This window comes from Alexandromys fortis, unplaced genomic scaffold, assembly GCF_014885135.2.
Source record: "Alexandromys fortis isolate MF-2015 unplaced genomic scaffold, M_Fortis_MF-2015_v1.1 scaffold_51, whole genome shotgun sequence".
NCBI classification, from domain to species: domain Eukaryota; kingdom Metazoa; phylum Chordata; class Mammalia; order Rodentia; family Cricetidae; genus Alexandromys; species Alexandromys fortis.
In genome coordinates, this window is record NW_026067925.1 from 7,104,316 (window position 1) to 7,119,783 (window position 15,468).

Sequence of the window (15,468 nt, forward strand, 5' to 3'; positions counted from 1 at the left end):
TGATACTCGGTGAGGACTCTGGTGCAGGGAGATACTTGGGGAGGATTCTGGTGCAGGGCGATTCTTCCGGGAGGACTCTGGTGCAGAATGATACTCGGGGAGGACTCTGGTGCAGAATGATACTCGGGGAGGACTCTGGTGCAGGGAGATACTTGGGGAGGATTCTGGTGCAGGGCGATTCTTCCGGGAGGACTCTGGTGCAGAATGATACTCGGGGAGGACTGTGGTGCAGGGAGATACTCAGGGAGGATTCTGGTGCAGGGCGATTCTTCCGGGAGGACTCTGGTGCAGAATGATACTCGGGGAGGACTCTGGTGCAGGGTGATACTCGGAGAGGACTCTGTCTGGCACAGTGCTGGAGAGGAGCACCTTATATGGGAGTCTTTGAGGACAGAGAAATCAGCCAGGCAAACTGGAGTTAAGTGGCGTTTGAGCCAGGCCATGATGGATTATTAGGTGTCTCACAAAAATAAAATTAGAAAAATAAAGCCTTAGAAAGAGCAAGAGACCTAGTGTTAGGAAAACAGTTTGAAGGCTTTCCTTTTAAAATTAGTTAAACTAATTGTGTGGCTACGAAAGAGTAGGAGGGACGTTGTGAGGCCCAAGGAAAGGAATGCTGCTGTTTCTGGGAGTGGCTATTTCATTTAGATGGTGTGGACTTCCCCCAAGACCACCCAGAAAGGCTCTCGACAGAAGGAAGAGGAAACCATTCATTCAGTGATGTAGCATTTTCCATAGAGGAGAAAAACATCTCAAAAAAACTTGAACTTGGTCATTGGACGCATGTCTCTGTCTTGGGGTGGGTGGCGGGTAGGGCCACTGGAGTGAAATGTCTTTTTAGTTTCATTGTCCTCAGAACACTGTGGTTAAGAGTCTCTTCAACTGTGTAACAGGACTTGAAGTGACCATCTGCTGGGTGATTGTAAAAATTGAGTCTGTTGTATGAATACTTCTAAGTTGGAGCCTGGTGTGTAGCAAAGCTTCAAATACATATCAACTTGTACTTACCAAGGAGTCACTTGATTTTGAGACAGGGTCTCATGTAGCTGGGCTGTTCCCCAAGGGCTGGTCCTCCTACCTCTGTCTTTCTCATGTTGGGATTACCAGTGTGTGCATCATGCCCAGCTCGCCCGGGATTCTTGTGTGTATGTGTTTGTGTGCTCATGCATGCCTGTGGAGGCCAGCTCTCAGACTGTTCCTTAGGAGCTGTGTGCCTTTACATCTAGACACACGTGTACTTGCTGGACGGGCTAGGTTAGCTGGCCAGTGGGCCTGGATGATCTGCTTGCTTCTGCCTCCAGCCTCCCACAGTGGGAATTAGAAATACTTGCAACCGCACGTGACTTTTTTTTTCTTTATTTTTGGTTATTAGTTTGAAACAAGGGTTCACTATGTAGCCCTGGCTGGCCTTATACTCAGAGATCTGCCAGCGTCTGCCTCCCCAGTGCTGCGATTAAAGGTGTATGCCACCATACCTAACAGTATTCCTGGCTTTTAAATTTTGGGTTCTAGGAATCAATTCATGTCCTCATGTTTGGACAGCAAGCATTTTACCCACTGAACTCTCTCCCCGGCCCTTACCAAGTAGTTCCAACCACTAGCCTTAGTCATCTGAAACAGATCATTCAGACGAGATGTGTAAGGACTAGGGGGACTGAATGAGAGTGGATCCTCCATTATAAATTGATACCTCAATATTCCATAGTGAAGCCAGCTAGCATTGTTTGTCGTCCAAAGCCTGGTCATTTCTAGAATGTTTGGAAAGCTGTTTCTGTATATACAGTAAGGCCGAGCACCCCTTGAGTCAACCACCAGTGTGTGATGGTCATGAGTCCACTTGGGAAGTGACATTTACTAAACATCTGCTGTGTGGACCAAGGACCCTCTGAAGTGCCTTACCTGTCCTGTTACCTAAACATCACAAATGACCTTTTGTCAGGTGTCATAGATAACATGCCGGAAGGCTGAGCATTAGCATCACGAGTTCAAGGCCAGCCAGGACTACATAGCAGTTCTGAAATCTGCCTGGGCAACATGGCAATATCATGTCTCAGATGAAAATTCAAGAACATTAGGAGTAGAACGATGAGTGGATAAAAGTGCTTCAGCCAAGCCTGACGACCGGAGCTCACTGCCCAGGACCCACATGGTAGAAGGAGAGAGCCAACGCCTACAAGTTATTCTCTGACCTTCATATATGTGTTTTGGCACACACAGCTCATATAGAGAAATAGGCAGTCAGGTGTGCATGCATGTGCACACACAGAGACACTAAGTGTGTAACGTGAAAAATGGCTGGGAGCATGTAGCTTATTAGTGATACATTCACCTATAAGAGTCCTGGGTTTAATCCCTGGTATCACCAAGCACAGCAGCCCTTTGAGACAGGTTCTCTACAGTCCTACAGTCCTACAGATGAGAAAAGGGAGTGTGGTTGCTAGGTAACTCACCTACTGTTTCTCACATGATTTATAAAATGTCAAGGATGCAATTTGAACCTAGGTGTGCCTCTGTCCTCAGCCATTGTATTGAACTTCATAGGACCTGAACCAGGAAGACAGAGTTTCAGGTCCAATCTGCTCTGTTCCAGGATTATGACCTTAGTATTTTATTTCTCCATTTCAAACACAAGGCGAATACTTCTGGTGGAGCCTTGCTTTGAAGCTCAGAGGGCAGACATGTGAAGTGGCTGCCACAGTAAGGGCTCCCTCAGCTGCTCTGTTTCTTCTGTCTTCGGTCCCCTTAGTGTGTGGCCAGCCTCTGGGTCTCATACAGTTAGAAGATAAAATCCTGTACTCAGACTGTAAACTTGCTACAGTACCTGCTGATATTCTTAACTAGAAAGCAGCTCAGGCTACTTAAAGTAGAACTAGAAGTTCAGGTATAGAGGTACACACCTTTAATCCCAGCACTTAGGAGGCAGAGGCTATCAGCTCTCTGTGAGTTCCAAGACAGCCAAGGCTATGCAGAGAAATCCTGTTAAAAAAAAAAAAAAAAAGAATTAAAAACCCAGTAGAAGTAGATTCAGTAGAGACCTGCTGTGCATGTTTTAGGGAAAATGAAACCATCCAGATTTAGACATTTTTATGTTTTCTAAGAATGCCCTTATGTATGAAATAATACATCTCAGTCACAAAATACGTTGCAAATATGAAATACATTTGTATAGAATTAATATTGTAGACCGTTGTGTGCATATATGTGATATATAAATGTTTATGTGGATGATATATCTGTGTATATATATTTTTGAGATGGCTTTCGCGAATCCAGTCTGGCCTCTGACTTGCTCCATAGCTGAGAAGGACAGTAAATTTCTGATTTGCCTCCCTCTGCCTCCCAAGTACTGGGATGACTGGGATGTGCTGCTCTGTCCAATCTGTAGGTCTAGGGATGCGACCAGGGCTTCTCACCTTCTAGGCAAGCACTCTACCAACAGCACTACATCCTCAGCCCTTGTTTATGTTTCGTTGTAGTTGCTTTGGTTTCATTTGTTTTTTTTTTTTTTTTTTTTTTGTTTTTTGTTTTTAGGGTTTTTTGATGTTGTTGTTGTTGTTACTATTTTTTTATAAACTGTGTTTCTTTGTGAAGTCTTGGCCGTCCTGGAACTGTCTTTGTAGACCAAGCTGACCTCAAACTCAGAGACCCACTTGCCTCTCCCTCCCAAATGCTAGGATTGAAGGTATGTGCCACCACTGCCTGACTTTGCTTATGTATTTTAAAGAGAATTGTACTTTATTTGCATGCTTTTTGTTTGTTTTTCTTTTAGATTTTATTTCTTAATGTACTTATTTATTTTGTTTTTTTCGAGACAGGGTTTCTCTGTGTCACAGTCCTGGCTGTCTTGGAACTCACTTTGTGGACCAGGCTGACCTCAAACTCACAGAGATCCGCCTGCCCCTGCCTCCCAAGTGCTGGGATTAAAGCTGTGCACCACCAACCAGCTCGATTGTGCTTGCTTCTATCTTATGTATGTGTTGCCTGCACGGGTGTGCATCCTAGCTGTGCCTGGTGCCTGCACGGGTGTGCATCCTAGCTGTGCCTGGTGCCTGCACAGGTGTGCATCCTAGCTGTGCCTGGTGCCTGCAAAGGCCTGGAGAGAGCACTGGATCTCCTAGAACTGGGGATACCGATATTCGTGAGCTTCTGTGTGGGTGCCAGGGATTGAACCTGGTTCCTCTGCAAGAGCAGTAAGTGCTCTTAACTCCGGAAGTATCTCTCCAGCACCTATTTATGCATTTTTTAATGAGTAAGAATTTCTGCTTACCTGTTTAGATTTTTTTAAGGTACTATTTATTACCTAAGGGGTGGGAGATTTTTTTTCTTTCAGAATTGTTGGAATTGTTGGCTCATACCCAGAAATAATGCTAAGCAAGCATAAGTAATCTGGCTGGCATACTTTCCCTCAAAATGTACCTTTGAATGATAAGATAAAGGATGGCTGATGACTAACTGGCTTTTGATCTTTTGTCATCTCTTTGGCTTGTGTTTCGAGGCCTGTTGTCATGTTCAGGCTGACCTCAGATCCCTAGGGTCAAACCATTCTCCTGCCTCAACCTCCCAAGTCCTTGGGACCGTTGACCATGTCCCTAAAGCTGCACATTAAATAGCCTGGAGTTAATTATTACCGCCCTCTCTTTTGAAAACATGGTCGTTTAAAATGATTTTGTTGGAAATTGTAAGGTTTGCCTCAGAGGGCCCAGTGCTTGTTCTCAGAAAATAAAAGAAAGTGTAGTGAACCAGCTGAGTAAATACCTGTGGTGAATCTTCCTCCATGCGCCTTTCTAGAAAATAAATAAATAAACTATACGGCTTCCCTTGTTTTCATTTGTAAATGTTGCTGCTGTTTAGCCAAAGACTTGCACCACTGGCTCCTACTTTCCTGGCCCATGTCCAGGGATAGCGTGAGTGTTAGCAGACAACCTGCATAGCCAGGAATTTCTTTCCTCAAGTCGGTAGCCCCAGCCATGCACGGTGAGGACTAACTAGAGCTCCTAAGGAAGCACAGCGTGCAGGCAGCCTTTATACTCTGGTTTAGGGGGACATCCTGTGCATGAGCGGCTGGGAGAGCCAGTGTATTGACACGCAGAGCTGGTGAGACTTGGATGAGGCTGCAGGTGTAGAGGGAGGAATGGAGCTCATTCCTTCCCTGACATCAGTGAAATGAAAAGAAGCGGGGAAACTAAACTGCGCGTGTTCCCAGAGGCCACAGAATGAAGTAGCCTTTATTCTTTTGTCTTTGTAGGCATGGAAGGACTTTGATAAAACTTTAAACAGTTCCACAAAAGATGCGCTAATGGATGACAGCGACACTCCTGCATCCAGTCTTCAGATAGGACCGCAAGATGGACGTCATCCGGGTGGCAGCGTGGAAAGGAGAGTGACACCCTTGCCTTCTGTAGCAGATGAAAATGAGAATCAGCTTGACGGGGACGGGCCTGCGGCTCTGACCGGCAGTGGCAGCGCAATGGGAAGAGCCACGGTATTTAACCAGGACAGTCTCAACAATAATGAAAGCTGCCTGTCCGGCTGCGAGGTAGCCCCCGGTGAGACTGCAGAACACAGTCCGTATGAAGGGCCCAAAGATGACCAGTCTTCCTTGGCACAGGACAATAAAACACCTGGGAAAAGAAGTCCAAGAGCCAAAAGAGGCACTCCTAAGAACCTACCTCCAGGTAAGGCCTTCAAGTTATCTTACTATCCTTTAACAAAATCAACATTTCTACTTGTTCTTCTTTCATTCTTGTTTGCAGCAGCATCTGTAGGTCCCACTGTGTGCGTCTTTACAAGGTCACAGTCTGTAGCGGAATCATGGCGATTTAGTCTACTTCCCTTATAAAGCCCGTGGTTGTCTGCTGCCCTAAAACTTTCCTTCTCCATCACCGTGGCCTTGGTCTCTGGCCTGTGATCTTCTGTGCTAATCTGACTTCAGATGGGCTCTTTCTACCTCGCCCTGTAGGTGAGCAATATCCATGAACCTATCCCAACACATGTCTTGTACCAGTGTTGAGTGAGGCACCTGGTTTTGGTGTCTGCATATCTTTGGTCACAAAGTAATTCAGATTTTTCTTCAGAATATAGTTTGGCAGGTAAGAGTCCAGCTGTGGAGTTTCTTGTCTGACTCACCAGGTACTCGTGGGAAACCCCTGGTGGTTTGGGGGCCTATTATTATTTGCTTGTTTGTTTGTTTGTTTGGTTGGGTTTTTGTTGTTTGGTTGTTGTTGTTTTGCTTTATCAGGGACATGGCAGTGCTGGCATGCTATCGGTTGGAAGTCCTTACTGGAACCCACTGTACCCAGGCCAGCAGTGTTTGCAAGAGTCCTAGTGAATTAAGCAAGTGTCTCCTCCTCTCTTCTGCTCTCTTTTCCTTTGGCTGCTAAGAAATGTAGTTACTCCATGTCCTGGGTTTCATTTGTAGTTTTAAAATTTAGAGGAAACTATAAATCTGTGGGGCTGAGCTCCATAGATATGAGCTCTAGATGGGGCGGCTTGGTAGATGAAATCCTTACTGAACAAACACAAGAGCCCCCATTCAGATTGCTTTATTTTTCATTTTTTTTTAATTTTATTTTTTTATTTTATGTGCACTGTTTTTTTGCCTGCATGTATGTTGTATGAGTATGTCGAATCCCCTGGAACTGGAGTTACAGACAGTTGTGAGCTGCCATGTGGGTGCTGGGAATTGAACTCAGGTCCTCTGGAAGAGCTGCCATTGCTCTTAACCACTGAGCCATCTCTCCAGCCCCCAGCCTTCAGCTTCTTGGCACCCACATAATATTGGGCTGGTCTGGAGGGCTGCATGTACCCCTGTGTTATTAGGTAGGTAGAGGAAGGATTCCTGGGCAAGCTGGCTGTACAGACCAGCTGTTGGCAAGCTCTGGGTTCAGTGAGCACCCTGCCTCAGTAGATAAAGTGGAGACTGATTGAGGAAAGCACCCAGCCTTAACTTCTGGCCTATCAACCTCTGTATGCACAGAGCTGCACATATATACCTGTACTCACATGTGCCTGTTAATTGTTCCTTATTTAATGAAATAACTCATAATTTGGCTCTAGTAAAGATAACTCATAACTTGACTGTTCATGTTCCTTTGTTTTTTCCATGTTGACTTAAACATGGAAATTTTGGTTAAGGGGTATGAATATATTTTTGCAAAAGATCTGTTGGTAAACATATGATATACACAGTGCTGTATGCATTAAATTGATTTATTGTATAAATAAAAGTCAAGGCATACTGACTCTGTCTCTCCAGTCTAAGAGACAGAGTGCTGCCTTTAAGAACTGAAGCCTATCTGGGGATGGTGGCTCATACCTCTAATCCCAGCATTTGGGAGCTAGAAGTAGAGCTGCCAACCTTGGTTACATAATGAGTTCCAGACCAGCTGACTGTAGAGCTAGCCAGAAACCTCAATAAACCCCATACCTGTTAGCAGTCATTTTCTTAGGGCCATCCCACTTGTAGGCAATTGTTAATTTATTTATTTTTTCTCTATAGCTTTGCCCTCTCTGCACATACTGTTATCAGTGGAATCACACAGGAGATGCTCTTTCTTGCTGGCTTCTTTCTTATGACACATTTCCCTGGTTCACGCAGGTTGTAATATATATTTATACCCCCTTCCTTTTTATGGCCAAAGCGTTCCATTGCATGGATAAACAGAGCACATTTTCAGGCATTCATGCCTGCACTGGTGGGCATGCTGGTTGTTACACTTTTGTCTACTGTGATGCCTCTATGACCATGTTTTTTTATTTCTCTCTGATCAGTGGGAGGTGGTTCTGCATGACAGGTAGCGTTCTGTTTGAGTGGCGAACTGTTCTCCAATATGGCTCCACCAGTTTATATTTCCACAAAACAGGGGAGAGATGCAGTTTCTGTCCCTTCGCCAACATTTGTTAACGTCTGGTTTCTTTATAATAGCAAGTTGTTAGGACGGGGATATAATTAACAAGCCACAAAGTTTGCCTTTTAAAGCATACGGCACAGTGGTTTAATTATAGCCACAGAACTGTGCAGCCATCAGCAGTATTGGACCCTGTAAAAGAAACTGTACACCCATCAGCAGTCACTCCCCATTTCTCCTGTTCCTCAGCCCCTGGCGATCAATGCCTCATAAATTTCGTATGGCTTAGCAGACAAGTTCAGATTAAGTGTCTAAAGATTGCCATAACAGCATTTGGTGTTTACTCAGCCCTCGTCACCATGGTATCTACACATGAGGCAAAACAGCTCAGGAAACAGCCAGAAGCAGAGGTAGAGACTGAGGAAGGAAGCCTCGTCTAAATGGAGCTGCCACGTGCAGCACCTTATCTGGCTTTACTTTTGCCCTTCACAAGTATCAGCTGGTCCAAGACAAGAAGGGATGGAAGCTGGAGGAAGACAAAACCTGGAAAGGATCCGCAGCCTGGAGTCAGGCCGGTAGAGTTAGGAGAGCTGTGGGTTTGAAGCTGTGCTCTGCCTGGTGCTACCTCTGTGATCTGAGAAGGGAACTCTGTTCCTTGTCTCTGCTTATCTACAAGGAAGCTGACACTGCACATCCTGCAGCTTTGTCCTCGGGACAATAGTCTGTGTAGCCAGCAGCCAGAAGACAAGTGCTTGCTGTGTCACAGAACGTTCTTTGAGTGATAGCTCTTAGGGAGTTCACGATTAAGAAATAAATCTGACTGTGAGTTTAGCTCTTTTGTCTGTGCTTCTCTTAAGTCCTGGAGTTCTTCTCTCGCGTTCTCGTTCTCTCTCTCTCTCTCTCTCTCTCTCTCTCTCTCTCTCTCTCTCTCTTTTGTGGTGGTGGTACTGAGAATTGAACCTGGGACCTTGTCCTATGTTTAGTGTTAGGTAGAAGGTACACAGTGGCATGTTACTGATGTCTAAAATAACAACTAGTGATGCCATAAAATATGGACTCCCAGTTACATCTTCTATGTCTGACTTTGGCTAGAGAAGAACTTTTCTAACTGGCCACCAAAGCCATGTGTCTACTCAAGTTACACGTGGGTTCTGGGGATCCACATTCTGGTCCTCATGCTTGTCTTGTGTGACAACCATTTTATTCATCATCAGCCTTGTCTCAGAAAGAGAAAGAAAGGAAGAAAGAAGGAAGGAAAGAGGAAGAGAAAGGAAGGAAGAAAAGGGAGGAGAGAAAGAAAGAAGAAAGAATGAGAGGTCTGCCCTTGCCCTCTGGGCTAAAGTGAGGCTGTCAGCTACTATATTCTTCTAGCTTCTCGCCCAGTGTATTGCTGTCTTCCTCCATCTTTCCAGCCAGCGATGGCTTGTAGAGGCCTTGCACATGCTGCTTAAACTCTGCTGCCCACGTCTTAGGTTATTTAAGGGCCCCCATGGTCCCACAGGTCCCACAAGGTGATTCAGAGCAACCTCCCTGTTCAGAGACAACTGATGAGCAGCCTTACATCCACCTGCTGCTTCCGTTCTCTGTGTAACACCAGGGAGTATACAGATTCATGGAATCGGGACATAATCATTTTGGGGAGACTTTATTCTGTAACCCCTGAAAATGTTTTAACTAAGGCATAATGATAAGGCTTTACATAGCAACAAAGTCTTGTACTTTGTAAATATTGTCATTACATTAATTTATAGAACCACAGAGGACTGCTTAGTCAGCAGGTGTTTGTTGAGTTTTGTATTCTGTGCACTCTTCAGCTGCTGCTGAACCTGCCTTTCAGTTTCTTAGGTTTGGGTGAGAGAGCTAAGTAACAAACGGGGGCGGTCTATCAGAGGAGCTCCTGACAGAGTCGAGCATGCCTTAGCAGTGGACTGAAATGTCCAGGGAGAGCTGTGGAAGCTTCCAGGAGGAACTGACGTCTAAGCTGAGCTAGGACAGGGGGATGAGGATGAGGATGAAGGATGTCAGAGTAACCCAGAGCGAAGTAGAGTGTGCCATCCCAGACCACTCCTCAGGTAGCTCAGATTGACCTCACAATCAAGGTCATCCACCTGACGGCTCTTCCCAACTCCTGAGATTGACACAGGTGTGGATGACCACGCCCGCTCTCTTCTCAGTCCGGGATGCTAGCAGTAAAGGTGCAATGTTACAGTGTTTTCTAAGAATCTCCTTTGTTTTTCTCTTTCTTTACTTCAGGTTTTTACTGAATCAGGATCTCTACAAAAAGATAATGCCTTGTTTTCATTTGTTTAAGATAATTGCTTCCAGGTAATAGGTCAAAACACATTTGATTAAAAGTTTCTTGTCTGTGTTGTTTTTTTAAATATTCAGCGTACTTGACTCTAATTGTAAAAAAGGAAGGAAGGAAGGAAGGAAGGAAGGAAGGAAGGAAGGAAGGAAGGAAGGAAGGAAGGAAAGGAGGAGGGAGGGAGGAAGGAAGGACGGAAGGAAGGAGGGAAAAAAACACACAAGTGAGCTTTGGAAAGAGCCACACAAATCAGGTACATACATACAACAGAATATAACATCGCTTGGCACTAAAATGAATCACTGGTACAAGCCACAGGATGAATATTGAAAGCATTGGTTATGCTTAATGAGAGAAGCCACAGATATGGACTCTCCACAGTAGACAACACTGCTAGATAGTAAAGCTGTTGGATTCTATATTTGAACAGATGAATTGTAAGCCATGTAAATTACATTTCAGTAAAACTATTTTAGAAAAGAATATGGAGGCAGTGTGTGGGTGGGTTAGTGATCTGAAGAAACAGGATATAGCCCACAGCCCCACAAATGTAAAGATTCCTGCTAAAGGACAGTCCAATGTAACACATTTCCTCTAGACTGTGTAGAGTGCTGATACATGTGTTTCTCTTTGCTTTTCTTCAGACTTAACCCCCGGCTTTCTAAATCTTCCGTTCTCATTTGATTTTGGTATTCCAAAGATAATCCATTGTCAGGAGCTTTCAGAGGATTATAGACTAAAACAGAGAATCATTTTAAGAGATTTTTCAGTTTGTTTCCTTGGGGAATTAGTCTCTCTCCCTTCTTCTACAAAGAATTGCTCATCTAGGAAGTTCATTTACCTTTGAAAGTTCACTTATTACAGGTGCAGACAGCGCCCAAATGGAAATCAGAGGGCTTCGTAGCTCAGTCTCTCCTTCCACCTTTACGTGGGGATTGAACTCAAGTCTCCAGGCTTGCTCACGAGTGCCTTTACTTACATCCTCCTGATTGTATACTTCCGTATAAGGTCATTAAAATTTAAGCATCTTGTTCACCTTTATGTACCCTAGAGAACCTCAAAACATTTTGTATTTGGCGGCTGATGAGTTTAGTTTTCTTGGAATGGACTTGATAACATGGTGGAACTTAGCCATTTTGATATTAACCAAGTCACGTGCCAGATTTGAAAAGCTCTGTTTTAATTTCACATGAAACTTTGGCACCTGAGTTGCTTGTGGACAAGGACTTAAAGAACTTATTAATTTAAGGCTTAGGAATTTGCATAACTAGTTGCATGCTTGGGCAAAGCAAGCCCCTTGCATATTTTTAGGTTTAATAAGACCTGTTGGAGTGTTGAACAGCTAATCAAATGTCTAAGAGGAAAATTAGAGATTCCCAACATTGGTGCTAATTGGCATGTTCTACATAATTTAGAGTCGAATTCCTGGCAATATTTGTGTGTACTAATTGTGCCATGAATACGGAATGAAAACTGCCTGCAGCAAGCTCTAGAAAGTGACAAAACTGGAGGGAAGCCTAGAGAGCAGGGGGAGGGGGTACAGCTGTAGGGGGAGGGGCACCTGCTTTAAACCCCACCCCACCCCCACCCCGCAGGGTTAAGGACTTAGAGACCTGGCCAGGAGAGCGCTCTCATCCGCACGCATTAGCTAAGTGCTAAATCCCCTTCGAGTCTTCATAATGTTCATTTTGTGAAATGCTTTATCAAATCCACTAAACACTGAGTTCAGGATGATATGTCCGATGTAAAGAGCCCTGTATTTGAAAGGAAAAAATATCTTTTAAGTTCAAGATTAGCCTAGCTGAAGAAAGTATACTAAGGTAGACCCAGGCTGCAGTGCAGCGTGACCTGTTGAAGATTTTAATTAGAGCTCATTCTCTTTAAGTGCTCTGCAAAGCAAACAAGCCATAAAAAGGCTTGAACTTTTGCTCAGGAAAAGGGCCCTTTGCGACAGCTACCAGCGAAGAATGAGAGGGTTCTTTTGGCCGGTGTATGTGCAGCCATCCAGTGTCTGCTGGGATGGCAGCTTATAAACAGAGATGTGTCCTTCAAAACAGTCCTAAGTGTGGACAGTCATGTTTAGATTGTCACCTAAAGCTGGCACAGTGGTTCATGCCTGCAATCCCAGCACTTAGGAGAAGCAGGCAAGGGGGTCCCCCATGACTTTAAGGCCTTCCTGGGTTACGTGGTGAGTCCCAGACCAGCTGTAGCTCCATGGTGAAATCCTGTTTCAAAACCAACAGTAACAAAAGATGCTACCTAAAATAAGGCCTGGTGACAGCTCCAGTGCCTGGGAACACCACATGTGTCATCTCCTTTATTCTTTATCATTAATTACTTTATTATCGTGTTAATAGGATGGCATGACCTCAGCCCAACCTCTTCACCACAACCCTGCTGGTGCCTGGTTCCCTGTGACAGCACAGGCTGTGGTCTGAGGGCATGGGAGGAGACCCAGCCTCGGAGCAGGTGGTAATTATGCCCAAATTACATATACATCCCTTTGACCCCGGGTCAGGCCGGAAGACTGTTTCAGATTATCTTCCTAGTGCTGAGACTACTTCAGTGTGTTTAGACAGCGACTGCAGTATTTCGGTGGAGCGCACTCTCCTCTGCTTTCGCGTCCCTTAGAAGTTAGACCTCCTGTTTATGCTTCCACTGATCGGTCTGCAAGACCATGGCCAAGATGGACACAGCATTTTTGGGTGCAGTAGTGTGAAGAGTACATTCCACAGTGGCTCAGAGAATCATAGCAAAATCATGGAACTGGAAGTATTCTTTTTCTTTTACTATTTTTATTGCTGCAAACATAAATTGGCTCTGCTAACCACTCATTGCCCAAATGGTTCTGTTCATTCAGTGGCATTAATTATATTCTTAATGCGCTTAGTCTTCACTACTGCCTGTTTCTAAACTCGTCACCCAAACAGCCTGGATGTGCAGTAGCGCTCATTCCCTTGTCTCTTTCGCAGTCTCCCTTTGAGTGCTTTCTTGTTTTTTCCCTTCGTGTTTGGTTCATAACTTCCTTAAATTTTTGAGCATTTTGGAGATTGTTAACTTAAATTCTTTGGTGGGTCTGACGTGGAGTCTTCCTCCGGGATGTTCTCCGCCATTTGATGTCTCTCCTTACACAGGCCATTCTGCGCTGTTTCTTTGTACACTCTGAGATTTTGGTTACTGAAAGGACCTGGTGACTCTGGGAAGCAGAGGGTGGCACTTCGTAGTTTGGTTAGCTGGGGCTCCCCTTCAGGGCTGTACAGCTTGGCTCTAGGCTCTCCTCTCACAAGCTGTGGCTCTGCCTCAGCTTTCATTCCCTGCTCCGTGCAGAGCTTAGTTCATTGAGGTGAAAGCCAAGGTCTCCCCGGGTCCTCTATGCATTTATCTTTCCCAACACCTGGGGGTGGCTTTGTAGTTTGCCAGTTACACAAGCACTCTCGAACGCCCTGGTTTCTGGGCGGGGCGGGGGGGGGTAGCTTTATTCCTGGCTTTTCCTCTATGGCTTCAGATGTCATTTTGTGACCATTTGACTTTCTGATCGCTTGACAATATTTTCAACAATACTTGCCACTTTCCTGCTCTGGAGGGGTTCCTAATGAGGTAAACAAAGACAGTCCTTCAGGTAACAAAGACAGGGTAGATAAAAGGGAGAGCGGACTGCCTCTTCTGCCCTTTTGTTTTTGAAACCCTAATTTTCGGAATCCCACCACCACCGTCTACCCTGTCATTGCTGGCTTCCTTGAGGTCTCATTTGTCCATGATAATGTTTCACACTCATGGTTTTTGCCATGATCCAGTCACACTGTTCCCCCAGCCTGGAGCCAAACAGCCGCATCTCTGCTGTGTTCACAGATGGCAGATTACAGAAGGGGCATGGTACCATGGTGCAATCTGGGCATTTGAATACAAAAGCTGTGAGAGGATATCAGGGGGTTCTGCGGGGTGCCTCTTGACACCATTAGGCTGAGGGTCTAAGCTGGATGAGACACAGAACTGAATAAACTCAGTCAAGATAAACTGCCCAATCTCTGCCCCAAAGTTGTTACAAATAATTTTTTTAAATATTTATTTATTTATTATGTATACAATATTCTGTCTGTGTGTATGCCTGAAGGCCAGAAGAGGGCGCCGGACCTCTTTACAGATGGGTGTGAGCCACCATGTGGTTGCTGGGAATTGAACTCAGGACCTTTGGAAGAGCAGGCAATGCTCTTAACCACTGAGCCATCTCTCCAGCCCCCACAAATAATTTTTTTTTAATCGACTACAGTGGTTTCTTAGAATTCTGCTAAAATCAAGTATAAAAGCTCCATGAAACGTTAACAGACAAATGTTGAACTGTAGTCTCTGTGTCGGAGCTTAATAAAGTTGACAGGTGTTAAGTTAAATTAGGGCTTATGAATCTGCCTGTCAGCTGCAAGATGTATAAATAGCATCACCGAGTTGCTTGGTGGGTATTTTAACTAAAACGCACGTGGTTTTGCAGAGGAAGGTAAACAGAGTTTCTCGTCTCTCGGCGTCTGGATCCATGCACAGCAGCTGAGAGGTTTATTTATACTGAATGGGACGTTATACTGAAGGGGAAATTGCAGTGGCAGTTTGTGTCTTGATTTTCTTGCTTAACTAGAAATGTGTTTTCACCAGAAAATTTTTATGTTACCACAAAGAAATTTAGTGGTAATTCACGAAGCATAATTAATCTAAAAGCAAAGCATGTATAAGACTCCTAGGGCATCATTAAAAGTAGCAATATCAAAATTACCTTGAAAGACACATGGGTAACCGCGAGCTTCCATATTGCGGTGTGAAAGCTCAGTAGCTATTATAGTCAGTCAGTACAGTAGAGGCTCATGTTGTGTTAGTCCGTAAGTCTGCGACTGTGCCGGTGCCTCTCTCTGTAACTGTTTCCCTGACAAAACAAGCTCTTGAAGGATTATTCAGCGCTGAGAAGAAATGAGATCTGAAGCTAAGGGAAGACGTGAAGGAAACTTGAATCCTGGCCAAGCAGAAGAAGCCAAGCAGGAAAGCAGTCACGTGTTGCTGTATGGGGAGTCCACTTGTGTTCAGACTAACGGTGTTGAACACTGAACAGTTTAACTCTTCCATGTGACTCTTTATGTGTCTGGTTTTGTTTGTTATTCTTGTATTTTGCTTTTTGGGGGAACATCTCTCATGTAGCCCAGTGTGGATTTAAATTTCCTAAGTAGTAAAGGATGACCTTGAACTGCCCCTCCTGCCTCCTCCAAATGCTGAGGCCACTGGAGAGTGCCACCCTGTCTGACTTCCAGCATAGTTGTTACTATTTCTGTTATTTGCTGC

The 15,468-nt window shown here is 44.7% G+C and overlaps 1 protein-coding gene across 3 annotated transcripts in view; it reads left to right on the forward strand.

Annotated features, from left to right (window-relative positions):
* The window catches only part of Cnst (consortin, connexin sorting protein), an 81,373-nt gene that overhangs the window by 32,482 nt on the left and 33,423 nt on the right, over positions 1 to 15,468 (forward strand). For all 3 annotated transcript variants that reach the window (XR_007591838.1, XM_050142823.1, XM_050142824.1), the window contains exon 2: positions 5,246 to 5,675. Coding sequence is in view for 2 of the 3 variants with exons in the window: in XM_050142823.1 (XP_049998780.1) it covers positions 5,297 to 5,675 (379 nt within the window). In the remaining variant the exon portion in view is untranslated. The remainder of the gene's footprint in view (positions 1 to 5,245; positions 5,676 to 15,468) is intronic.